General features: G+C 45.1%; 1 protein-coding gene across 1 annotated transcript in view; it reads right to left on the bottom strand.

Annotated features, from left to right (window-relative positions):
• The window catches only part of AAMP (angio associated migratory cell protein), a 102,108-nt gene that overhangs the window by 54,240 nt on the left and 22,073 nt on the right, over nucleotides 1-25,795 (bottom strand). Inside the window, exons 3-7 of the mRNA XM_086954471.1 lie at nucleotides 12,356-12,475; nucleotides 10,278-10,417; nucleotides 8,927-9,071; nucleotides 7,349-7,432; nucleotides 2,339-2,454 (exon numbers count right to left, since the gene is read on the bottom strand). Of these exons, the coding sequence (XP_086810597.1) occupies nucleotides 2,339-2,454; nucleotides 7,349-7,432; nucleotides 8,927-9,071; nucleotides 10,278-10,417; nucleotides 12,356-12,475 (605 nt within the window). The remainder of the gene's footprint in view (nucleotides 1-2,338; nucleotides 2,455-7,348; nucleotides 7,433-8,926; nucleotides 9,072-10,277; nucleotides 10,418-12,355; nucleotides 12,476-25,795) is intronic.

Here is a 25,795-nt window from a genome sequence, read left to right as displayed (position 1 = left end):
TATAAGCTACCCCCCACCCCCAGTTGAACAACCTTCCAATAGAGCAAGGCAAAGTGTAGGACTTGATCGACTGTACTTATACAGGCTCTGAATCCTGCTTGAAGGTGGGACAAGATATTCACCTCACGCTCCCACTCATGTACTTAATTTAATACCAGTCTGCCGTAGAGCTTCTGAATGGTGTCTATTAGACTGATTAGGCGATAATTACCTGGGAGTGACTGGTCACCCTTTTTGAAGACAGGAATTATTTCCGCCCCGTTCCAGGATTCAGGTATTGGTGATCCTTTGGCTATCATATTTGCCAGTAATAGTATATACTTTCCCCAAGGTTCTCTGTCGTTTAGGAAGATATCTGCTGGGACACCATCTATTCCTGGCGCTCTACCAGGTGTAATAGAATCATAAGCATGTTGAATGTCCCGAATAGTAAACGCATCTTCCACCCATGGGGTGTATATAATCCCATCTCTTTGTTCTGAGGGCAGTTTCAGCCCTTTGGCATATTGGGGCCTAAAATTAGCCACCCAGTCGTCTTGGGCGACCCAGTTTTGGGGCTTTTCTGGGCAGCCTTCGGATCCCCATTTAAACAAATCCCAGAATTGCTTGGAATTCTTGGCTGAGCTGGCCTCCTTAAGCTCCCCCCACTTTTATTCATCCTAAGCGCGCTTGGATTTTTGGATGGCAATTTTATACGCACTCCTGGCGAGACGAACACTGGCACTAGATCCATTTCTGATAGCCTGCCCTAGATACAGTCGTGCCTTCCTACATTCTTTATTATACCAACTAGGAGACTTATTAGCTAATGTTTTATTTGGGATGTTTATTTTAACAAATAAGCCTTTTAGTTGAGAAAACAGGGTTTCGTGCACCTTGTTGGCACTATCTCTCTCTCTAAGACTGAGGCTCCGGCATTGGCACAGGCGCTCAGTTCCCTGGTAGCTTGTTCTAGATTTTTTTAAATTAAGTCAATGTTTGACTGGCTTTGGGCAACTTTGGCCCACTTCAAATGGCGCATATCGTTTGCAAGGACAGTGTGGTGGCTTTCATCACTCGGTCCCTCTGTTGCCACGGGCACTTCACAATAAGAAAGAATCATGCATAGGGGGTTGTGATCAGTCTCAAGGCGGGCAACAACCATCATATCCTCTAGATGGTTCCACAACTCAAGATGAATTAGTATGTAATCTATTCTACTTTCTCTGTTGCCACTCTTGAATGTGACAGCACCCACCCTATCTTTAGGAGTTCTGCCATTGGCCGCCCTTCATCCTTTGTTTAGGCAGATAGAGTTGATCTGGATCACCAGATCAGTCCACCTCTTCACTGGGTCCAGTTCAAGCTTAGGAACCCCCCCACTGACTGTCCTGCTCCTCAACAAAATAGGAATCACCATTTGACAAGGGTTCAAAATCTACATTAAAATCTCCTGCAACAATCAAATGTGAATGAGAGGAGAATTTATCAATCAAGTCATCAAGGGCAGCAAGTTACAATTACCACCACTGCACTGATGCGGGCACACAGGCAAAGTGGTACATTTTCATGTGCCAATTGAAAGTTTCAAAACCCAGACATTAAACGAAAATTACAGCACAATTATACCCGCCCACGTCAGCTGGCACCGGTACATCCTAACCACAGGATGCTCCTAGGCTCATTGAAAGCTAGAGCTGTCTTCCAGCTGCACAAGTATATCACCACAGGGAGGTAACTTTCGAAGAGCATGGACCTTTGTGATTCCAACCTTCTCTCGAGTCTGCTATTCTTGAACATGGGGAACCCCACCCTAATGTAAAAGATTTGTAACTTGAAAATTCGAGTAAAGCCGTACACCTGCATTACATTGGGCCTCCATATACTTTGGATCAAAATAATTTGAGGATGGTTCATACAAGCAGGGTTTGGTAGATACTAAATGAGAATGCCAGTGACTTGAATAAACTCTTCTTGTTCGAGAGACTGAGTAAAGCACAGGAGAAAGGGACCTCGAGTGGTTAGATGTCAGTACCAGAACCTAAGATGTAGTAGATTGAAAGAAGATGTTTTATGTAGTGGACTTTAAAAGCTATAAAACCCATGCTGGGAATCCAAAAGCTAATCGACTTCCTAAGACCTTTGGTGAATGCACATTATTTTCAAAATACTCATTCTGGTGCCTCAGGACTAGCACCACCTGAATCTAAAGATACCTAGATGCCACTTCACCTGCTGGGTCTGAGGCAAGTTAGAGAAAAACTTCCCAACCACCCTCAAAAGAACTGACTCTTACCCACGCATCCCATCTGAGTCTATATTCTACCGAAGAAAAATTAATACAGGATGTGACACTCACTTTTCCACTAGCAGTGTTCACCAGTTTAGTGCTGCAGTCCACAGACCCGGTAAGAACCAAGCTTCCATCTTTGTTACTGGCCACACAAGTTAGTGGCCCCTGGTGGCTGTCCTGACCTGTTGCAGCATGGAGAGAACACTTGTCATTCATTGGAAAATGGCAAAGCATCAGTACCAGTAATTAAAGGGTACATGACTATGATGTGGTTAATGTCCCTGCATCTTAAACTGCCAGCTCTTTACGGTCAGCATTAGTGATATCATGCAAGTCTTCCTCAAGAAATCCCCAGATGCAAGTAACAAGCATACAGTAGCAGTTCCCATCACAACTCTGCTCAATGTTTATTCCTGCAACCAAGCTACAGAAATATGCCATAGAAATAATAGGCTACACAAATCTAGATCAATCGAGTAGCAGAGTTCACGTTTACTGTTTAAATGACCTTAAGCCTTAAGACACAAAGAACAGTAAAACATTGATCTATAATGTTATGCACACAGAGTGAATTCAAAGCATCTTTGCATTTCATCTCTACATCAAAAGACATAAGGGCTTAAGCCGATGTCGGTGGGCCCGCCGTCGATGGCAGGCCCATCAACATCTAAATGAGTAGTCTGACCCCTGGATTCTGATCAGTCTGAGGCATTGAGCGGGGGGACCGACTGCTGCTTTTCTGACGGGCTTCTTAAGCCAGTCGGTGCAGTGGATGGACAGTGATCCCTACAATAGGGGCGGTGCCTGCTCAGGCACATGCATAGGGATTACAATGCCCGTTTCCCTCTGCCTTTTCATGGCGGTCTAACCGCTATTAAATGGCAGACAGAAAAGGAATTTGATGGCCACTAGCAGGTGCCCCAGTCTCTCCTGGCCCTCCGCTATGGGTCTGGGGGGCACATGTGGTGCCCCCCAACCCATCCATGCGCAGTGTGCCTGGCACCGCGTGGTGACTGGCACAAGGGACATGGATGTGTAAAATATGCCCTTTCCAATTGCAGCTTGTGCTGCGGCCCTTTTTAATGCCGTGGCACAAGCTGCAACTGGAAAAGGCACATTTCCAATCGCCGTGCTGGCGGTCGCATCAGAATACCGGGAGTAGAACTGCTGGCTACTTGTTGGGCGGTTTCACTTCCACTGCGACGTCCCGACATTGAAAGGAGCCCCTTAGAATTTTTCCTTAGACAAGACCACTTTATCCTTCATGATTCGAATCAACCTTGCTCATGCCTTACCCTGGGGGATGCAGTCAAGTGGCTAAAATATTGAAACGAACTAAAGAAAATGTGTACTGTAGCCCCAGCTTCACAATCAATTCCCTGCCCCTTTGTTTATTAACCATCAACATAACGAGATTAAAATTGGCTATTTGTTGGCATTTTAATGTAGCGTTTAAAAAATACATCCACATTCTTCCCGTTTTTAAATATTTATAAAAAATGTAATACCCTTGAAGAGTACTCTATGCAATCTACCTTAACGGGTCCTGTCATAGGAGGTAGTTAGACATGAGAAAAAGCTGAAAGTTATAAATAGTGGTGGCACACGGTCACTCGGCATTGAGAGCTCTACACAAAATCTGCGGCCATTTCGAATAAGAGGCTGGATTCTGGGGCAATCCCACCAAGATAATTTACAGGCCCTTTGCCTAACCTACAAACCTACCCCTGCTACGACCAGCCCTCTGGAACTCTGAGGATGAAATTGCAGACCTCCTCGTTAGCTATGAATCCTTATGCTCCTCTGACCCGAAGACAGAACAACCTATACGCACGGTTGAAATCAATCCCTTTAGATCAGCTACTCTCCGCAACAGAGGGCTAGTTAACAGTAACCTAGCGCTAGTCCCAACCTCCGCCCCTAGTCACAACACGCATACCGCCCCCCCTTTATCCGGTCTCCTTATCAACTGCCGCTCTGCGGTAAAGCATGCCGCTGATTTAGCCAATCTCATCCTCAACCTAAACACAGACGTAGCAATCCTGACTGAATCCTGCCTAGACCTTCTAGTCCCGCCAAACTATCACATCGTAAGGCTGGATAGGCAATCACAAAAAAAGGGGTGGCATTGCCTGCATCTACCGCTCCAAACTCCTTCTCACTGAACTTCTAGCCGAACCTATGGATTCCTGAGAATATCTTGCCCTCTCCGTCTGCAACAGCACCTCCCTTCAGTGCAGGCTGCACAACTTCTACTACCCCCCAGGCCAGAATGACACCTTCACAAACTACCTCATGGAAATCATCACAGCCAAGGCCTCCCATAACTCCAATGACATTTTTCTTGGCAACTTCAACTTTCACTGCGATGACCCCAAGGACCCGCAGGTCAATGCCATCAGAGACTTCTTGGCCGACCAATCCCTCACCCAAGCCTGCTCCCTCTCTATTCACTCGAAAGATGCCATTCTAGACTGCATCATCTCTAAGGAATCTGTGGTCAAACTTACCTCCATAGATCCTTGCGACTGGTCTGACCACCACGCTATCACCTTCTGTCTGCCTGGCACTCACAAGATATGGACACCGCAACCGTTGATCCCCAAAAGATGGATCAGAGACACCAAGAAACTGGCTGCCTGCTGTGCGTGCATCCCCCCCCCCCCCCAATATCACCACGGTCGACACCCTCACTGAACACTATTCCACAACGATATCCAATATAATTGAGGACCTTGCTCCGCTAAAACTGAAAAGAACACAGATCAAAGACAGGAACCCTTGGTTCAACGGATCCCTTAACAATGAGAGAGAAGGTCCCTCCGGCAAACAGAACGGAACTGGAAAAAGTACCCTTCCGCAGACCATCTTAAACTTCTCTGGCAAGGCAGAAACGTCTATAACGAAAATATCATCAACTCAAAAAAAGAATTCTTCAGAACAGAACTGGATAACGCTAAGAATAGACCTTGTAAATTATTCGAGTTGGTCAAACACCAATCTAACAAACTAGCTAAGTCTTCCAAAGAAACATCTATATCTCCAATCCCATGCGAGCAATTCTCCTTCTTCTGTGATAAAATCTCTGCCCTAGGAAAGGAACTCATGTCTGCTACCTATTCCCAAACCCCTCCGGTTCTTCCTCCACACTCCGCACTGTCCTCCCAGACCTCCCTCAAAAACCAAGCATTATGGTCCAACTTCAAAGTCTATGATGAACAATCTGTCTCAAAAATCCTTTCCTCTTTAAGCCCCAACAACCACTTCAACAACCCTCTCCCGTCAAACTGTCTTGTCGACTGTCTCTCAGGCTATCATCCCCTCTTGGACGACAATAATCAACTCCTCCCTCCTACAGGGATCGATTCCTGACTCTCTCAAAGCCGGCCTGGTTGTCCCCATCTTAAAAAAACCTACACTAGATTTGGCTTCTCCTGACAACTATAGACCTATCTCAAACACCTCTCTCCCAGCTAAAGTGCTGGAAAAATGTGTACAGCAACAGCTGAGCCAACACATCTCCAACTTCCACCTTCTGGATGACTTGCAATCTGGTTTCAAACCTGGCCACAGTATGGAAACCACACTCCTCCACATTGTGGATGATGCCCTTCAAGCCCTTGAACAAGGCAAAACCTGTCTCTTGATCCTCCTTGACCTAACCTCGGCTTTTGACACTGTTAACCACGAAATTCTCCTGAATCGCCTCAAACTTAGGATGGGCCTGGATGGCACCGTTCTGGCGTGGTTTAGGTCCTTCCTCCAGAATCGCTCACAGAGAGTCCTGATCAAAGGCAACCCATCCGCTTCCTCTCCGATCACAGTTGGAGTCCCTCAAGGATCAACCTTGTCCCCTACCCTTTTCAATCTTTACCTCTAACCACTCAGAGGTGCTGTGTACTGCCAATATCCCCTACCACAGGTATGCCAACGACACAAAGCTCTACATAAAAATCTCTTCTCCAGAGGAAATCCGCTCCCTGAATGAGGCCCTGAAACTGACGGTTCACTGGCTCACATCAAACCAGCTTAAACTCAATGCCAAAAAGACAGAGTTCCTCTTAATCTCACCACCTATCGCCAATACAGACATTCGAGTTTGGATCAAGGCTATCACAGCGCTAAACTGCTATCCTACAATTGTGGACTCTGCTAAATCCCTAGGAATTACCTTAGATGGCAACCTGAACATGCTGGGCCATATAAACACGATGGCCAAAACTGCCAGATTTGATTTGAACTACCTAAGAAACCTGAAACCTTTCCTTGACCCCCCAGATCTAAAATCGGCAATTCAGGCTCTAGTCATTTCTAGACCAGGATATGGTTGCTCCACCCTCGCAGGCCTACCCAAGATCTCTCTGGCACCCTTGAAAGCCTGCCTCAACGCCGTTGCCAGACTTCTAACTGGCTCTAAGAAGTTCGACCATATCTCGCCCCACCTTAAAGCTCTGAACTGGCTTCCTCTTGAGGCCAGAATCCAATTTAAGGTGTCCTTTTGCTCCAACGTGCACGCTTCAAGAAAAAATAAATAAACGTACAATAGGGCTTTCTCCGGGGCCGCACCAAGAGTATGGAACTCACTCCCAACCGCCATCAGAAGAACAACATCTCTAGCGCACTTCAAAAAGGAGACCCAAACTTTCCTAATGGGAAAATTCCTCTCCTAATGCTCACGTTACATTCACCTCCGTAACCTGACTTTACCTATCGTTACGGCATTATTACTTGGCCCGCTCTCCTAATGTTAACCACCCGGCTCTTCCGAACAATCCTCCAGGGTGCTGAGACTGCTTTTCTAGCTTATTCTATCATTTTGTTCCCATCCCAATAGGTAGTCGGATATTATGATTGTTTGTCTTGCCATTTACTGTATCTTTCTATTTGTTCCCTATCCCTTCTGCTCTCCTCCCCCTTTGCCCTGTTATCCCACCCGATACTACTGTAAAGCAATTTGATACCCTCACAGGTCTGGTCCGACGCTCTATAAAACACTAAATAAATAAATATAAACATTTTATGACAGATGCACTGAGCCTGGCTGGCAGTCAAGCACTCGGGCACATGCATGCATACCTTTCAAGACATGGTCAGAGCTGGCCTGTTTCAGATCCCAGATTCGGACCGTCCCGTCCTCGTACCCCACTACAGCCTTCTTCCCTGTAGAGAAACCAAAGTCAGATTTACAAACAGGCTTAGAGGTTCAAAACCATATTGACTGGAGAGTATATATGCCGTCCCACTGCACATCAGAGGAAGGCTTCAGTCTGCAAACACAACACAGATGAACCCGCAATACGAGTAAATAAATCACACTGGATGCCAGTCCGATAAGTGTCGAGTCTGCCTTTACTGCTGGTTTAAGGGTCTGTACCTCTGGCAATCAGGCTCACCAATGAAATAGATTACAGATCTGCTGGGCTAAAAAGGTAAGTTAGCATTTCACTTACGTTAATAAATTACGGCTTGTAAATATCTAGCACATAATGCTGGATAAAATTAATGATCGGGCTTCCAAAGTGGAACCTCGGATATTTCTCTGGTACCACTTGCCTGGATGCAACAGACCATTTTGGCAATTCTACCAAAAGATTTTTGGAAGAAAGGCTTTTAGTTGTGCAACGGAGTTCTGCAGTCTTAAGGTGCCACAATAGAATGCAAGAACAAATAGGGACAGATTATTTTCAAATGCCTTTGGACGAAATCAGGTTTTGCCCACGGTGGATGCCTGTGTGTATTCAAAGTTTGTATCCCAGGATCATTCTAAGATTTTCAAATACTGTTCACGTCCAATGGATGTAAGCCATAAGCTGTGCGCAAACCTCTATTTTGATTAGTGTGCGTTTCAAGTGGTTGGCACAAATTCACTTTTTCAATGGTTTATAAAAGGGCTAGAAGAGGCCTGGATGTAGCTTATTTATTTATTTTATATAGCGCTGGCTAGACCCAGGGGTATCAGGGTGCTTTACATGAGGAATATTGTTACAAAAGAACAGTTTTACATAGTTGCATGAGTTACTAGAGAAAACATAGAATAGACAAAAACAGTGTTACATAAATACATCTGTTAATAGAGCAAATTAAATAACATAGGAAACAAGTCATAAGGGGCATAGATGATAGAGAGGGAGAAAAGTACAGGGGTTTGAATACAGATCAAGTTTTGTAGTGGTGTCTGTTGTCATAACTTCATGCTGACTACATATTTGTTGGACAAGACATCAGAGTTTATGAACATTGACCGCATCAGTACTAGGTTTATGATAAAGATCAGTGGGTACAAGTTAGAGGGTGCGATACTCGCAGGTGACTTGTCTGAGCTGGTACTTAAACTGTGGTAGGTTTGTAGATGGCTGATATTCAACAAGAAGGCATCAATCCAGAATAGGAATGGTGTGTTTTAAGTAAATGTAATGGTGGTGAAGGAATGGCATGATTGCCTGTACGAACAGCAGTTTGTCAGCTAAATAAGACTCATCAACTAGTAGGAAGATAGACAAACTATTCTCTAGTTGAATGGCACACAGCATTATCGCTGGAATTTTGAACCAACATCATCATCATCATCATCACACAGATGTCTAAGGAAGGTGGAATAATCCCTCATCCAACAGTGTCAAAACAAAAATACCTGCCCTGTTTATTTTTTCTTACCATCAGGAAGGATTTGGCCACAGGTAGCCGGGCAGTTGGGTCCTTGCAGGGTTTTGCATTCTCCACTGGGAATCTTCCACATCCAAGAACCACCATCAGCTGTGCCAGCCAGCAAGACATGGGCACAAGGGTGCCACTCCATCCACTGAGAACACAGATGGAAGACTTAGAAGAGGAAACTGAACTCACACACAGAAAGGACACTCATTGAACAGAAGACATGCTCCACAAAGGGCACATAGGTCTCATGCAAAGGAACACCATTGAAATAACTGGGAACACAGTCCTTGTGAAGAGCAGGGCAATATCCCAAAAAAAGGTTACAGAGGCAAACACTCCATGGCATAGTAGCAGGAAAAAAACAAAATGGGCTGTGATGCCACATCCGCAACAGTGGAAACGAATGGAAAACACATCAGACCAGATGCTGTAGGAAGTCAGAATTGTTAATTTGGCTTTAAATTGTGCACTTACTTTGCATAGAATATATTAGAACAAACATGCAGTAGATCTGATAGGGTACAGAGCAAAAATGCAAGATCACACTAACAGAATGAGAAAAGTTCTTAAAGCACAATAAAAGCAAAGAATAAATAAAGACCAGATGCGTATGCATTTGCTCGGTGACTTAGACTTAATATCCCCGATAAGCATATTGGTAACCAGTAGTGTCACCTACCCAATGCAAATGGAAACCCTCCCTACCCACCCATTCCTGAAGAGGAGGATCTGAACAAGCTGAAAAGATGGAAACGTCACTGTGGTCGAAGGGGTTAACCAGAGGGCGCCACCATTCATGTACTCTTCACAAGAGACCGCTACGTAATAATAATGTGAATCATGTAGCAGCACGACATACTGAAATGTAGGGTGCTGCTTCGATAATGCAGTTAGTTTGATTGGCCTGAGACAAATGAAATCTCAAATCGGCCACAAATCCATGTCAGCTAACTTATCGGGTCACACTAACAAGGATTATAACCGTTCTACTGTAAATAAGAACCAGAGAATGGGGTATGGCATGGAAAGGCTGTTATTCAGGAGAAAATAGGTCATTTGGTCAGAGATAATTCAAGAGCAGAGAGGGAAGTAACAAATAAAAGGGAACAAGCACATTAATCTCCCAACAGGGAGACCAAAGTGACACCGCTAACTCCCTAACCTCATTGCTTATGCAATGATGTAACCAGATCACTTTGCGGTTTTCCAATGAAATGCAGGAAGCAAAGAAGTTTATGGGGAAACCATATGTGCTGGGCAGATATAAAGGGTCTTTCTTCTCTATTCAAAAGGGATATGGAAGAATCATTCTGTAGAAACCAGTCAAGCGTGTCTGGAAGAGCGTTCTTACCTCCAAGTCCCCAACTTCAAATGACCACACTTCCTGCTTAGTTTCCACGCTCCACACCTTGAGAAGGCCACTCATGTCCCCAGTAGCCACCAAGGTGGAATCATGGCTGAAGACTGCACAGGTCACCGAGTCTTTGTGACCTGGAGCCAAAAAACAATAGGCAAAAAAAGACAACAGCAGATAAGATGATGACAGGATATGTGCTACACAATCCATACTATTAAGGATAACATTTTAAAAGCAGGCACAGAAAATATAACTCCCAAAAATGGACATCAGTGCATTAGCCATTTGCACAAAAACAAGATAACACCCTCACAACTTCTACAGAGACCAGAATTGTACCCTTCCCACTTCTGCGTGCATCACCATGTTGTCTGCCACCTAAGAGATCTCTCTCCAGGGGTTCATATGATATGCGTGGATAAATTAACTGTAAATCTAACACAAGCGATAATGATGGAACTACAATGCCTCTACAGACATTTCAGATGGGCATATAAGGTAAGACTATTTGTTTTTACTGCAAGATTACTTTTGCCCTGCCAAAAGCCATCCCTCTTCCAATAAGTGGGGACAGCTTCTACAGCAGAAGCAGAACATCCAACAGCCAGCAAAGAGATGCACACTGTGGTGTTGATTAAGAAGACTAGCAACGCTACTGTTGTGTCAGTCTCCTGTGCAGCCTTCTAAAGATGATTCCAAAGCAACTTGAACAAAGGTCAGAATTATGTTTTTTGGGGTGAACTGCTGGTAATTTAGACAATGGACAATATTAAGTGGAACAGACCTGATTTACTGTGGTGTGCATAATCCCACAAATTGATACTTGTTCTACTACATGTTCAGGAAATAGAACACAACTCAAGAACAATGGGAAAACGATAAGGGTGTTTTGACTCATATTCAAGCCTGCGTTTGCTTGTTCTAAATTCAAATTTCTACTGAGTGTGATGCACGTCTCGGACACACCACTAGTGGAGGCAGTCCAGATTCTAATTACTGAAAAGAAAAAACTAACATTTAAGATTGACCACACATATTGAAAATGTTTATGGATAGCCATTCAGCAACTGCTCTGTAACACAAATTAGAGTTGGGTTAGTGGGGGTATTGTGCTGATCGAAACCAAGTTCGCACAAAGGAGGTAACTATTTTTAATCAGACATCCGAAAAGATACTAGCAAGCATCATTTATTGTTTGTAAAGTACCCTGCCATTATATTTGATACTAAAGAATTTATTGGCATCTACCTAATGTCCATTAAAATATGTTTGGGTGCCTCTGCTACCCCCACCCATCACTTCAGGGATCTCGAGACACACAACATTCTCCAAACACAAAGCACCAGGTATAAACGGTACAACATTTTGAAATGCATCTGGCTTCTATGGTCTGAATAAAGATACAGACTGTGTTTACGAATATTTTAAATGAAGGATTTTATTAGTCAAGAGAACGGTCTTAAAAGAATATTATATGTTTGACAGTATTCATGTAACAAAAAATATGAATTCAAAACTAAATTTGTGCGCCGTGTTCTACTCCTCACATATCAAAAGTTATTAGCAAAAAGCGATGATATGGCCGTCTTATAAGTAATCCCGAAAGCTGTATCAAGAATAGTATCAGGGAAACTCCTTTCACTCGGTTCATCTCCACCCTACATATTCCACACTGTCTTCACCATCAACACCCTCTGCCTCACAAACAAGAAAAGCACTTAAGCACTTTGTTGCAAAATAAACCCCAGTGTAACTGTTCTGCTCACTAAATACTACCCTAAGTTCTGAGACGACAATTCAAGTGGAAAGTTAGAAACTGCTTTGCACCCAAAATACTATGAAACAGACTTTCAGCCAACAACCACCACAAAGAAAAAACACCGGCATTTGAAAAGAAACTGAAAAATGATTCTTCTAACCACATCTCTTTTTCTGTGAGGAAGCACCTAGGAGGAATTCAGTTGGCAGTGTTCGGATTGTTCACTCGCGAATATCACAACAAATCATGAAAACTCAAAAGTTTTCATGAACACCATCAATGCCACCCCCAGCATGTCTGGAAAAGAAATTACCTGAACATTCGAAGAGCAGCTCCCCGTCACTCACACGCCACACGAAGGCCTTGTCGTCCTCACCACCTGTGACTGCCAGGGCGCTCTGTTGGGGATCCAGACTCACACAGAACACGGAAGCTGTCAATAGAGAGGAGCAAAAGACAGGTCTATAACAGAAAACAGCCTAGGACAAAGCATTACATTCCCAGAAGTCTGCAAGTTACAAGATCACTCAATCCCACACTGGTCTGTACCTCATTTTACAGGAAAAAAGACAGAATTTAAGTAAAGGATAAAAATTCTTTAACATGAACCACTGGTAATTACTCTGGATTAATTCCGCTGTTATAGTGCCTCTGTTCCACTTGAGACAGAGAACAAAATACAGAAGTAGCACTGGTATGGCCAGACATCTTCTAGAAAACTTACTGTACCTCAGGGACTTCACCTCAGCTATGCATCCAAAACACACCTGTGGTTGCATGTGTTCAGAACAGTACAGGCAATAGTGTACCCAAATCAGTAAATACAGCTACACAAACCAAACAATACTAAATATTTCAACACCTTAAAAGCAGTGACTGAATATTCAAGACCAGGGAGTGGATATACACAAAACCAGATAGTGTATGTGAATGGCAGTACAGCACTCTTCGTGTGATGCAACATATGTTGGGTCCAAATAAACCAATGAAGGGAGCGGGATGAAATGGAAAGTACCCACAGTAATTGCTAGGGATTTTGATGCATTTATGCGTTTTAGCTGTCCGCCCATGACAAACACAAGTTTGAGAAGCTAGGAGAGCGGATGATATGCAAGCAGTTTCAACCCAGTGGTAATAACGGGGCAGACTTTTGGATACTCGTCTGGCAAATGAAGCAACTAAGGCACACAAAATTCAATTGATCACGTCAGAATCACAGAATTTGTCAAATGTGTAAGCCACGATTGCAACCAGTCTTCTGGTTCTACAGTAAGTGTTCTGCCTTAAAATCTAGGGTCACCCTTTGTAAAAGTAATGAAATATGCCCTTGGGTAGATTTCTCATTCAAAGTGGTTATTTGAAGCTTGTAGGAAATAAAGTTCACTCTCCCTCTCATCCATGAAATGCCAGGGATGCCCACCATGCAGGTCCCTCCGCATAGACACTCGGCCAAGTCAGACTTTCAGAATCCGATGCCCGAGAAATCACAGGTTTGACACTAAAATATACTCTCTCTTTATAAATGTTAACTCTAAGCATGCTACTAGATAACTGCAGACAGAGAAATTCACTCAGTTGAATCATTTTGGAAATAAGGAACAGAGAAACCCTCTTATATCCTTATACTGAATAAATCAATGCAGCTAACATAGTACCTAACCGAAAGTGTGCAATCTTACAGGTTACATCTCCATAAACAGGAGTTGTCTTATTTAAGCATACATGGAGTGTAGCAGTATATATACAATCATCATTAATATCTGCAGCGACCTAAGAAGAAAGAAGACGCCCTGCAGCACAAGACAGAAGACGAAAACTGCCTTGCCCCAGCCCTACCGGCCTATCTCTTGCTTCAATGACCCTGCGACCTTTCTTGCAACAACAACCACAAAAAACCCTGGGAGGACTGTGGTCTTCAACAAATACTCCAAATCTCATGTGGATAGAAGACATGTCCAGAAGAAATCAACAGCAAATATTCACGATCCAGGCAGATCCGCGCCCCCAGTCCAGTCTGCACCAGACGCCCACATCGGCTAACCTGTGCAGTGAAGTCTTCCCAGCGATCCTGATCTCCTGTCCAGCATTGGCTGACCTTTCTTGCCATTCAGGACAGCACCTGCAGTGTGAATCCAGAAGCTCTGCCTCCAACTGGCTCCAGTAAGAAGATTCTGATATCAAAAGGCACCCCTGCACCCAAAGCTCCTGGACCTTGGTGAGCTGAACCGATGGTGCCCCTAGAACCCTACTTACCTCTGCTGCTGTTGGTCTTCCTCCGGTGCCCATCCTGTAGCTTCATTTACATCAAGAAAATCCTGGTTGAAAATCACTGGGCGTCTGACGTCGAATTTGCACCCTGCACCCGGCCGCTCCTGTGCCGCTGGTGGTGTATGTTTGGTGCTGGTTTCTGCCCCAGTGCTTGTGCTAACCCCCAAAGCCTGTTCCCTGCAACTGATTTACTTACCTGCAAGCAATGAGGCTCCAGGCAACCCCCCCCCCCCCCATCTCTATTGGAAGGCATTGGGTCAAACTCAGATTTTGACCTCTGTACACAGCCGCCCCGTGCCACACGCTGGTGGTGCAGTTTTGGCACCTACCTGATCCCCGGCCCTTGCTTACTTTTGACTCCGAAGACTGAATTTGTAAGTTCGATACTCACCTGTTTAACCGCACTATTGTTTTCCCCATAGGATAATATAGGACAGTTTGAAAAAGTGTTGATTTTTTAAAGTGAAATGTATGTTTAATTAAAAACGTACTTACCTAATTACGAAGACCTGGGTCTTAAAATAAAGTGCAAACAAAGTAGAATTGTATAAAATTAGTCTTGATCTCCTAGTTGGGTCGTGTGTCCTTTATTGATCATGTGTGCCAAATACATGTCTTACAGTCCTCTGTGTTAGGCCTAAGGCTGCTCGCCCACACTACCACTATTAGAGATCTTGGGGTTTTGCATTGAGCCCTGTACACTTTTGGGGAACCCCTGGACTCTGTGCACGGTATTACCAACTAATGGCATACCATATACAGAGCCAGCTTCCAACACAGTGGCATTAAGCAAGATCAAGGAATAAAGCTAGAGGCTCCAGATACACAGTTGTTAGTAAACCATATATTGAATGAAGCAGTATTCCCTCAAAATTGGGATTACTAAACGGGAGAATAAAATAATTCACTGGAAATAAGATGAATATAAAAGGAGTCACGTATTCTGCGAGTCAAGATGAGGTCCCACCACCCAGAATTGCAATAGCAGTATATTGAATTTGGACACAAAGTCCAAAGAGGCTACAGAACACTCAGAACAAAATAGCATAACAAGCACATAAAAAAATAAAAGGAAGCTGCAAAGAGAGAAGGAGCCATACCAACGAAGAACTTATAGAAATGATACAAGCAATAGGCAAGAAGAGTAAGGCCAGGAAAAGAGAATAAGTGGTTCAGAAAGAAATTAAACCAAATCAGTGACGATCCTCCCACCCCGATTGCTACTAGGCGTTGGAGTACGTTATCATGAGAAACCGTGCTGAAAGTTGCTGAAAGGTCTAATGAAATAAAGGCGGCACTACGTACAATATCATGAGAAACAAAAATGAAAGTCACTGAGAAAATAAGGCGGCACTAAGAACAAGATCTATGGTCATCTTAATAGATTCTGTAATTCACAATAGGGCAGTTTCCTTGCAATGGCATGATCTAAAACCAGATTGAGAGGGATGTAGAAGTCTGAATGTCTCCCAAGAACTCAGAGTTGAGTATTCACGATTTTTTCAAACTTTAAGGCAGCTGGTAAGAGAGCGAGAGACGGGTCTAAAATTTAAGAGATCCGAAGTGTTTGTATTTGGTTTTTTCAAAGAGAGAAATTACACTTGACCCCTACCAATCTTTAGGAACCATGCCTGACTGCAAGGAGGAACTAAACAAACCAAGATAAACTAGGCAGAGGGTATCCACAATCTGTCTGAGAATGCGTGGGGGACAGATCTAGGGGCAAGCCAGATTTGCAATTCGAAAAGTAGTTTTTCAGCTCATCCTCAAGAGCTTACCTTCTGTTGGTATCAAGGAGTTAGGAGAAGGTTCAGTGGTAGCAGCAGAATTTAATGGCAGTAGATTCATCTGAATCCTAATGATTTTATCAACAACAACAAAATCACTCAACCTAGAGCATAGGCTTAAGTTAGCGTTAAAAGGCGGGCCGAATACATTGTGACCCGTAAAGGGAGATTCAATTTTAGAGATCTCCCTTGGACCATTATTAGCCTCACTAATATTTTTGAGAGGCCGGTAAAAATCATAAAACTGTTACTAGAACTGCAGGTCTAGTGACTTGAATAATCTACTTTATCTAACTGTAATGTACTTGACCCGTAAACTGGTCTCATTATGCCATCCTAGGCAAATTATTTTGCAGAGACACCTTTTTTTTCATGTTACATATGAAAGCACCTTCCAATATGAGAGCTCAGCATTCCTGTTGTGGAAAAAAAATCCTGTTTGGTTCCATTTAATAGACTACGGGCCAGATGTAGGTGGCCGAAAATAGCCATTTACCGACCGGTAACGACCGAATTCGGCCGTTACCGACCGGTAAATGGCCATTGACATGTAGGGGCCCTTAAATCTGGCATTTTCGGTAATTTTACCGATTAGCTACATATAGCCAATCGGTAAAGTTACCGAACCGGTAAATTTACCGATTCGGTAATATTTACCGATTCAGTAAAATTACCGAAAATGCAAGATTGAAATGTGGGTAGCCAATTTTCCATTGGCACATGGCTTTCAGAATCGGTATTTTACCATGGAATACAAATCCATGGTAAAATACCGATTCCTGTGTACATGCACATCTGTGCATGTACTCATGTGCCATGTGACAGACAGACGTGCCCTTAGGGCATGTCTGTGTGCCACATTGCACACATGGCCGTTTTGGGGGTGCTAGAGGGTGTCAAAGTGACACCCCCTGCACCCTTGACAAATTCGGTATTTACCGATTCGGTAAGTAACGAATCGGTATTTGAATTGAATCCTATGGGCTTCAAGGCCCATAGGATTCAATAGCAAATACCGATTCGGTATACCGAATTTGAAGGAATCGGTAAAAAATCCAGATGTTGGTACGTACATCCCATTTACCGATTTTGAAATACCGAATCGGTAAAATTCGGTAATATTCGGTATTTCAAAATCAGTAAATGTGATTTACCTACATCTGGCCCTAAATGTTTACTCTATGCATATTAGGAATCTAGCCCACATACAGGGTTCAAATGACCCCTGACTAGCCTCTTAGATCACTAATAGAATGGTCATCAAGGTGGGGTCAGGCATGTTTCTCAGTTCATCCATAAAAACTAATTTTTAACAAATATATTACTAAAGCACGTGGTAGTAGTGCACTGTCATTTACAGACAACACTTTCCACTGATATGGCCAAAAACATTCCCATTAACAGGCAGGCTTACTTATAAAACTAAATAGTGTATAAACAATCTGTATAATTTGGGATTCATGAAACATATTTAAGCAGTAAGGTGTTTGGATTGGTTTTCATTATACCAAAATATTTTTTTCATCACACAGAATTACAAAACAAAGGCGTATATAAGTACTGAAACGTTTGTTCAGTTCACTCATTAGCTATAGAGTTTACAGTTCGCTGTACAAAATCCTCGAACTCTGTATTCCTGAGAAGCAAAAGCAATCGTAGATGTAACCTGAGTTTTGAGCTCCGTCTCTGAACACAGAATAAACGTGACCAGATCGAAACAATATTTAAAGGCATCATTAAAGATCCTTCATCTTGTGAATAAACACAAGATCTGTTTTATTAAAATCCGACTCACCATAATGAGTGGGGAAGTAGATTTGTCGAGGCTGTTAGATTATAAATTGCTCAACGCAGCCATTAAACTTATGATATTTGCTTGCGGCTCGTTTATAAAATAGTGTATCGTCATTCTTATCATGCTGTTCCTAGTTTTCTAAACTTCGACAATATTTTCTTTCGAGGGAGAACTCATAGGAAAAAAGTGGACCAATGAGGAGCAGCTCCGTACCACACCCCCTCACCCTCACACCCCCTCACCCTCACACCCCCTCACCTTCACACCCCCTCACCTTCACACCCCCTCACCCTCACACACCCCCACTCACCCTCACACCCCCCCACTCACCCTCACCCCCCCCCCACAACCCCCTACTCACCCTCACACCCCCGCACACACCCTGCCCCGCACACACCCTGCCCCGCACACACCCTCCCCCGCACACATCCTCTCACCCTCACCCACCCTCTCACCCTCCCTATCACCCAACACCACACCCTCAGACAACACCTCACCCTCACACACCCCCCTCACCCTCACACACCCCCTCACCCTCACACACCCCCTCACCCACCCCCTCACCCTCACACACCCCCTCACCCTCACACACCCCTCACCCTCACACCCTCACACACTCACACCTGCTTACCCTAACCCCCCTCACCCTCCCCCACCCTCTTACCCTCACACACCCTCTCACTCTCACACACCCTCTCACCCTCACGCACTCTCACCCTCACGCACTCTCACCCTCCCTCACCTTCCCCACCCCATCACACACCCAGTCACCCTCACACACCCAGTCACCCTCACACACCCAGTCACCCTCACACACCCAGTCACCCTCACACACCCAGTCACCCTCACACACCCCGTCACCCTCACACACCCAGTCACCCTCACACACCCAGTCACCCTCACACACCCAGTCACCCTCACACACCCCGTCACCCTCACACACCCCGTCACCCTCACACACCCCGTCACCCTCACACACCCCGTCACCCTCACACACCCGGTCACCCTCACCTCTGCGTGTGTGGCTCCGTGTGTGTTTGTGAAGCTGTGTGTGTGTGGCTCTGTGTGTGTGTGTGGCTCTGTGTGTGTGTGTGTGTGGCTGTGTGTGTGTGGCTCTGTGTGTGTGTGGCTCTGTGTGTGTGTGGCTCTGTGTGTGTGTGGCTCTGCGTGTGTGTGGCTCTGCGTGTGTGTGGGGCTCCGTGTGTGTGTGGCTGTGTGTGTGTGTGTGTGTGTGTGGCTCTGTGTGTGTGGCTCCGTGTGTGTGTGTGGCTCCGTGTGTGTGTGTGGCTCTGTGTGTGTGGCTGTGTGTGTGGCTCTGTGTGTGTGGCTCTGTGTGTGTGTCGCTCTGTGTGTGTGTGGCTCTGTGTGTGTGTGTGGCTCTGTGTGTGTGTGTGTGTGGCTGTGTGTGTGTGGCTCTGTGTGTGTGTGGCTCTGTGTGTGTGTGGCTCTGTGTGTGTGTGGCTCTGTGTGTGTGGGTGTGTGTGTGTGTGTGTGTGTGGCTCTGTGTGTGTGTGTGGCTCTGTGTGTGTGTGTGTGGCTGTGTGTGTGGCTCTGTGTGTGTGTGTGGCTCTGTGTGTGTGTGTGGCTCTGTGTGTGTGTTTGGCTCTGTGTGTGTGTGTGGCTCTGTGTGTGTGTGGCTCTGTGTGTGTGTGTGGCTCTGTGTGTGTGTGTGGCTCTGTGTGTGTGGCTCTGTGTGTGTGGCTCTGTGTGTGTGTGGCTCTGTGTGTGTGTGGCTCTGTGTGTATGTGTGTGGCTCTCTGTGTGTGTATGTGTGTGGCTCTGTGTGTGTATGTGTGTCTGTCTGTGTGTGTGGCTCTGTGTGTGTGTGTGGCTCTGTGTGTGTGGCTCTGTGTGAGGGGGTGCAAATGCAATAGGTCTCGCATTTGCGAGAGATTAAGCTATTGGCATTGTAAATGACAATGCCATTTATTTATCTGTTTTCAAAACCAACACAAATAAAAAAAAAGTTCATTTACAATGCCAATAGCTCTAACTTTTGCAAAGGCGAGACCGTTGCATTGTAAATGCTTGTTATAATTTTGTTTCACATTCTCATCTTGCTGATGTCAACCTCTAATTCTTCAGCGAATTCTTCAAATTTATCAGGTTTCATTTGGACATCTGGCAGCAACTTTGATAAAAGTACCACATTTCATCAGCACTGTAGCCAATAGACTATTTGAGTCAACGTTTCCTGCAACAATTAACCAAATTAAAAAAATGTAATGCCAATATTTATATATTTATGTACTGGTTTCACAAAGCTTCCTGCATTCGACGGTGCACTCCAGAGCAGAAATTAACAGCAACCGGCATTTCCTTTCCCTTTTTTTTTCATGAATGAGGCCTAACGCGTTTCGAAGACTTCTCTTCTTGTTCACGGGCACAAACGTCTGTAGAAGCTTAATCATTGCAGGGCACTCCCTTTTCCAAGCACATGATGTTACCTGGGGCTTTTCACTGTTATTCAACTCTGTGCTGCATTGTGGGGTTTGTAGTACTAGTGCCATTTCCAAAGTGGATTTTAAGCTGCTGCAGGTTCTTTGTTGTTAATTTGCTTTTTTCATTTCCTTTTTCGGCCCACAGTGGGCTACAGGTCAGTAAAATGCCAGTTAATTGATAAGCCAGGCTGCTCTCCTCTTCACAGACTGTGAATAGTTCTGTGTCTGTGTGGCCTCTTTACTTACGAGTGGTGCTGCCTTCACGACTGGAATCGCCGTTAATGTTATTGTTTCACAAAGCTTCCTGCATTCGAAGGTGCACTCCAGAGCAGAAATTAACAGCAACCGGCATTTCCTTTCCCTTTTTATTTCATGAATGAGGCCCAACGCGTTTCGAAGACTTCTCTTCTTGTTCACGGGCACAAACGTATGTAGAAGCTTAATCATTGCAGGGCACTCCCTTTTCCAAGCACATGATGTTACCTGGGGCTTTTCACTGTTATTCAACTCTGTGCTGCATTGTGGGGTTTGTAGTACTAGTGCCATTTCCAAAGTGGATTTTAAGCTGCTGCAGGTTCTTTGTTGTTAATTTGCTTTTTTCATTTCCTTTTTCGGCCCACAGTACTTATGTACTTCTACAACTACCACTGTTCTCACAGGTGTGGCAACTTCAGTTTTGCTGACAATCCTCCTGGGATGGCCACAATATACGGCGGGAAGGCTCACGGACACGGGCATATCATAGCCCTTCGCTTTCGTCTACCTATACATAGTTAGTTCTGAATCTGTGTGGCACTACTTTTGTTCCGTTTAAAGAATTTGAAATATGTGAATAGGGACTGATCGTTTTTACTGGAAGGGTCTGAACCCCAACCGAACATTTCTGAGCAATACCCTATATTTATTCAAGCCTTAAAAAAGTTACTCTGTAACGAAACACGTGTCGGCTGCCGGTTCAAAGCTCTACAGGAGGATTACTGCTTCATGCTCTCCTTCTTTGAAATATAAAGGACATTTTCTGCTTCTAAATATATGGTCTAATTTGTATGTTTCATATACATATTAAATTGAACAGCAAGTGGAATATTGTTGTTGGTTTGTTTAAACTGATTTATATAGTGATTGAAGAATTATTCATGAATCAATACTAACTGATTGGAGTGCCGAGGTTTACTCTTATGCTTGATATTGATTTATTTATTTGAAAGTTTTATATAGCGCGGACAAGATCTTCGCAGATATCAGAGCGCTTTACAAAGAATAGTACATGAAGGAGCATAATCAGACAAATAAATCAATAGGTCAAACAGTACAAATAGGTGGCTGCAAAGCCAATCATGTGAGTAATAGGACAACTAATACAAATACAAATAAGCAAAGGGGTCAGACATGTAGTACAGATCGGTGCAGAGTATTAACAGTGTTCGAGATAGTAGTTCAAGTGTATTTAGCCAGGAGGATAGCTTTTACTTCATTTTTAAAGAGTGTAGTGGAGGAGATAAGCCTGGTTTCGGGAAGGAGTGAGTTCCAGATCCTAGGCGCCATTCCTGAGAAGGAGCGCTTATATGTGTTTTCCTTTCGGAATCTTCGAGGTTTCAGCAGAAGATTGTTTGTGCCTCTAGTGTTTCTGGCTCCGCCAGAGATTGACAGTTTCTGAGCGAGGTAGCCGGGTGAGTTTAGGTGTACTGCCTTGTGTGTCATGCAGGCGATTTTCAGATGTATTCTGGCCTCAAAAGGCAGCCAGTTCAGGGATTTCAAGTCAGGGGTGATATGGGAGTGCTTTTTTGACCCAGTGATGAGTCCCGCTGCAGCGTTTAGAGAAGCTCTTAGGGGTGCGGTTGTAGTTCGGGGGAGTCCACAGAGGGCGATGCTGCCATATTCAATTCGAGGTATGACAAGTGCTTGTACTGTGGTTTGGAAGTCTTTGGCTGGGAGGAAGGGTTTAAGTTTCCTCAGAGTATTGATCTGGAAGTTCGCTCCCTTGGTTGCCTTGCTGATATGTTGCTGCATGTTGAGATTGGTGTCGAGTGTTATGCCTAAAGATTTTGCTGAGTCCACGATGGTGGGTTGGACATTGAGTGCGGTTAGGTGTTTAAGCCAAATTTGAGTGGTGGAGATCTTCGCTGGAGGTGAGATCAGAAGGAACTCTGTTTTCAGGGCATTGAGTTTGAGATGATTAATCGGCAAGCCAGGATTGGGTGCATCTGATCGTTGAGTTCAGGAGCAAGATGTCTTTGGGGGGACTGTAATTTGAGATAAAGTTGGGTGTCATCGGCGTACATGTGAAAGTGTACATTGGATGCTTGTAGCAAAGTGGTGAGAGGTTCCATGACTAGGTTGAACAGAGCTGGGGAAAGAGAGGATCCTTGGGGGACGCCTAGCGTTACGGGTATTGGCGAGGACATCAGGTTGTTGCACTTGAATTTCTGCGACCTGTTGTGAAGAAAGGAAGTGAACCACTTGAGAACAGTTCCAGATAAACCCATTCTTGTGTTTAGTAGTTCTAGTAGATTCTCATGTTTAACGGTGTCGAATGCTGAAGAGAGATCAAGGAGGATGAGGAGGCAGGTGTTGTTTTGGTCTAGCATTTGGAGTGCGTCGTCAATTATGTGAGTCATAGCAGTTTCTGTACTGTGTCCTGCTCGGAAGCCTGACTGGTGAGGGTTAAGGAGATCAAATTGTTCAATGTGTTTAGTCAATTGTAGTTGTGCGCATTTTTCCAGCAGTTTGGCGAGAGTGGGAATATTGGTAATGGGACGGTAATTGTTGAGATCAGAGGGGTCAGCTGTAGGTTTCTTTAGTAGAGGTGTGACCTGACCAACTTTGAGGGAGTCAGGTATGCTTCCTTGTTGGAGAGAGCTGTTGATAATTTTAGTCCAGAGAGGGAGAAGCTAAGGGGTAAAGTCTTTCACTGCGGTAGCAGGAAGGGGGTCCGTGAGGTGATTGGATGGTTTCAGGGTGCTGAGCAGTTTGCCAATTTCTTCTTCCGAGTATGTGCCAAAGGTTGACCATGTAGCATTGTTTTTTGGTTCAATGGGTGCTAGGCACTGGGGTTTGGAGTAGAGGCTTGCGTCAATGAGGAGATCGTTCTTTATGTTGTCAGTTTTTTGGATAAAGAAAGTAGCGAAGTCTTCGCAGGAGGGTGCCTCCCGCACAGTGTTGAGTGGTTGGGGTTGATCCTTGGATTGTGCTCCGATTAGCTCAAACAGTTTTCTCGGGCGGTTTTTTGCTTGGTCGAGCTGGAGGCTGAAGAAGTCTGCTTTTGAGCGTTTTATTTTCCTGAAGTAGGCGTTTCTCTTTTTCTTCAGATCTTTTAGGTGCATTGCAGAGGGAGCTGATCTCCAGGTACGCTCTGCCATTCGCATGTCTCGTCTATCCTCATTGAGACTCCCGTCGTACCATGGATTGGAGATTTTAGTAGAGACTCTTTTTAGCTGCATAGGTGCAGCCTCATTAATTATTGAGGTCATAGCGTTGAGATAGTGGTCAGTCAAGGTTTGAACGTCCTTAGCGCCAGACGGTGGGAGTAGGAGATTGCAACTGTTAGGGGGCAAAGAGCCTGGGTTGAGTTTTTTCATGTCCCTTTTCCAGACTTTGGGTTTGGAGAATTGTGCCGGGTTAACTTTAACTTTTGCATTGATGAAGAATGTGACAATATGATGATCTGACCAGTCAAAGGGTTGGATGGACTCGAGTTGGATAGAGTCCTCTTTGGAGATGATCCGGTCGAGGATAGAACCTTTCTCGTGGGTCGGGCTATCGCATATTTGGGTGAGGTTAAGGGCATCGAGGAAATTTTTAAGACTATTTACCACCGCGTCATTGCGATCATTCCAGTGGAGGTTGAAGTCGCCAAGGAATATTTGGGTGAGCTGCCGTCCGGAATTGGTTGAGATCATATCCATGATTTGTTGGGAAAAGGTGAGGTTGTCCCTGGGTGGGTGGTAAATGCTGTTAAGAGAGCATATCGATTTGCCCTCACTAATAACGTCGAGGCAGATGTATTCCCAGGATGTTGGGGATGGTAGGGAGGTGGAATTGACTTTCAGAACAGAGAGGTTGTTCATGTAGATGCATGCGATTCCACCACCTATTTTGCCTGATCTGTCGAGCCTGATAATGTGGTAGTTGGGAGGAACCAGAATGTCCATTATAGGTGTCGAAGATTCAGTTAGCCAGGTTTCAGTCAGGATGATTAGGTCAAGGTCCAGCGATAAGAGGAGATTAGCAATGGCGGCGGAATGTTTCGAGGCCGATCTGCAGTTGAGGAGAGTGCATTTGAGACGGGGTGTGTTGAGGGAGGTAGATGGTTCTAGTGAGAGAGGGACTTTTCTAAGGTTATTGGGGATGGAGAATCTACTGTTTACTGTGGGGGGGTCTAAGGGGATTTGAATGTATCGTGGGAATGGTGAGGTGTGGGGTTGTTGTGTGATTTTGGGGGGCTGGGTCATAGGAGCGGAGAAGGGTGAGTGTGTCGAGGTCAGAAGTGGGGTTGTGGGTGCGACGAGGGCGGTTGTTGCGATTGCGAGCTGGGATTGAGGTCAGGTTGGGGGAGAGTTGAGTGGGCGGGTTAATCGGAAGGGTGGGGGACAAGTTGGGCGGGGGGTGTGGTTGTGTGAAGGGTTGCAGGGGCGACGAGGGGGACGAGGGCAGTTGCTGCGCCTATGAGCAGGGGTTGACGCCCGGTGTGGGGCGTGTTGAGTGAGGGGGTCAGCCGGAGGGGTAGGGGACAAGTTGGGAGGGGAGGTGGAGGTGGGTGAGGGGTGTATGTGGTGTGTGGAGAGTCGTTCTTTGATGATGTGTATGTCTTCTTTGATCTGCATGAGGGTGGCCATGATGTTGTCCATCGTGGGTTAGGTGGTGGTGGGGGTGGTAGTCAGAGGTGAATGACTGACCAGGTAATTCGCGAGCAGGTGGGAGAGTGGGCTGGTGTTCGAGCAGGTCTGCGTTGTGTTAGTGTCCGGGATGGTGTTAGGGAGGAGAGAGGTTATGGGCGGGAGGGGTGTGGATGTGGTAGGGGGGAGGTTGGTGGTATGAGTGAGGGCATTGATGGTAGGCGGGGTGGTCAAGGTGCGGCTGGGAGACTGATAGTAGTGGTGGGGGTGCTGGAAGGGTAGTGGGGGCTGAGAGTAGGAGGGGAAGTGGGACTGGAGATGGTCCTGTTGTGGGGTGGGGGAGTTAAATTAAGAGAGGAGGTGTGTTCTGCGTAGTTGGTTAGGGGGTAATGGGGACTGAGAATGGGGGGGGATAAATGGGGGGAATTGACGAAATGCGTGTTGTTCTGGTGCTGGACTAGGTTAGGTGTGTTGTGGGTGGGAGCTGTGCTGTCAGGGGTGAGCGGAGTGTTAAAGCCCGCTGTAGGTGTGAGAGGAGTGTTGATGGTATGTGTGGAGGTCCGATGGTTAGTAGAAGGGGTGGGGGTGTGAGTGGTGTATGAGGGGGAGCGATCTGTGACTGTGTTT

This window comes from Lissotriton vulgaris, chromosome 2_1, assembly GCF_964263255.1.
Source record: "Lissotriton vulgaris chromosome 2_1, aLisVul1.2, whole genome shotgun sequence".
NCBI classification, from domain to species: Eukaryota; Metazoa; Chordata; class Amphibia; order Caudata; family Salamandridae; genus Lissotriton; species Lissotriton vulgaris.
This window is presented reverse-complemented; position numbering and strand designations above follow the sequence as displayed.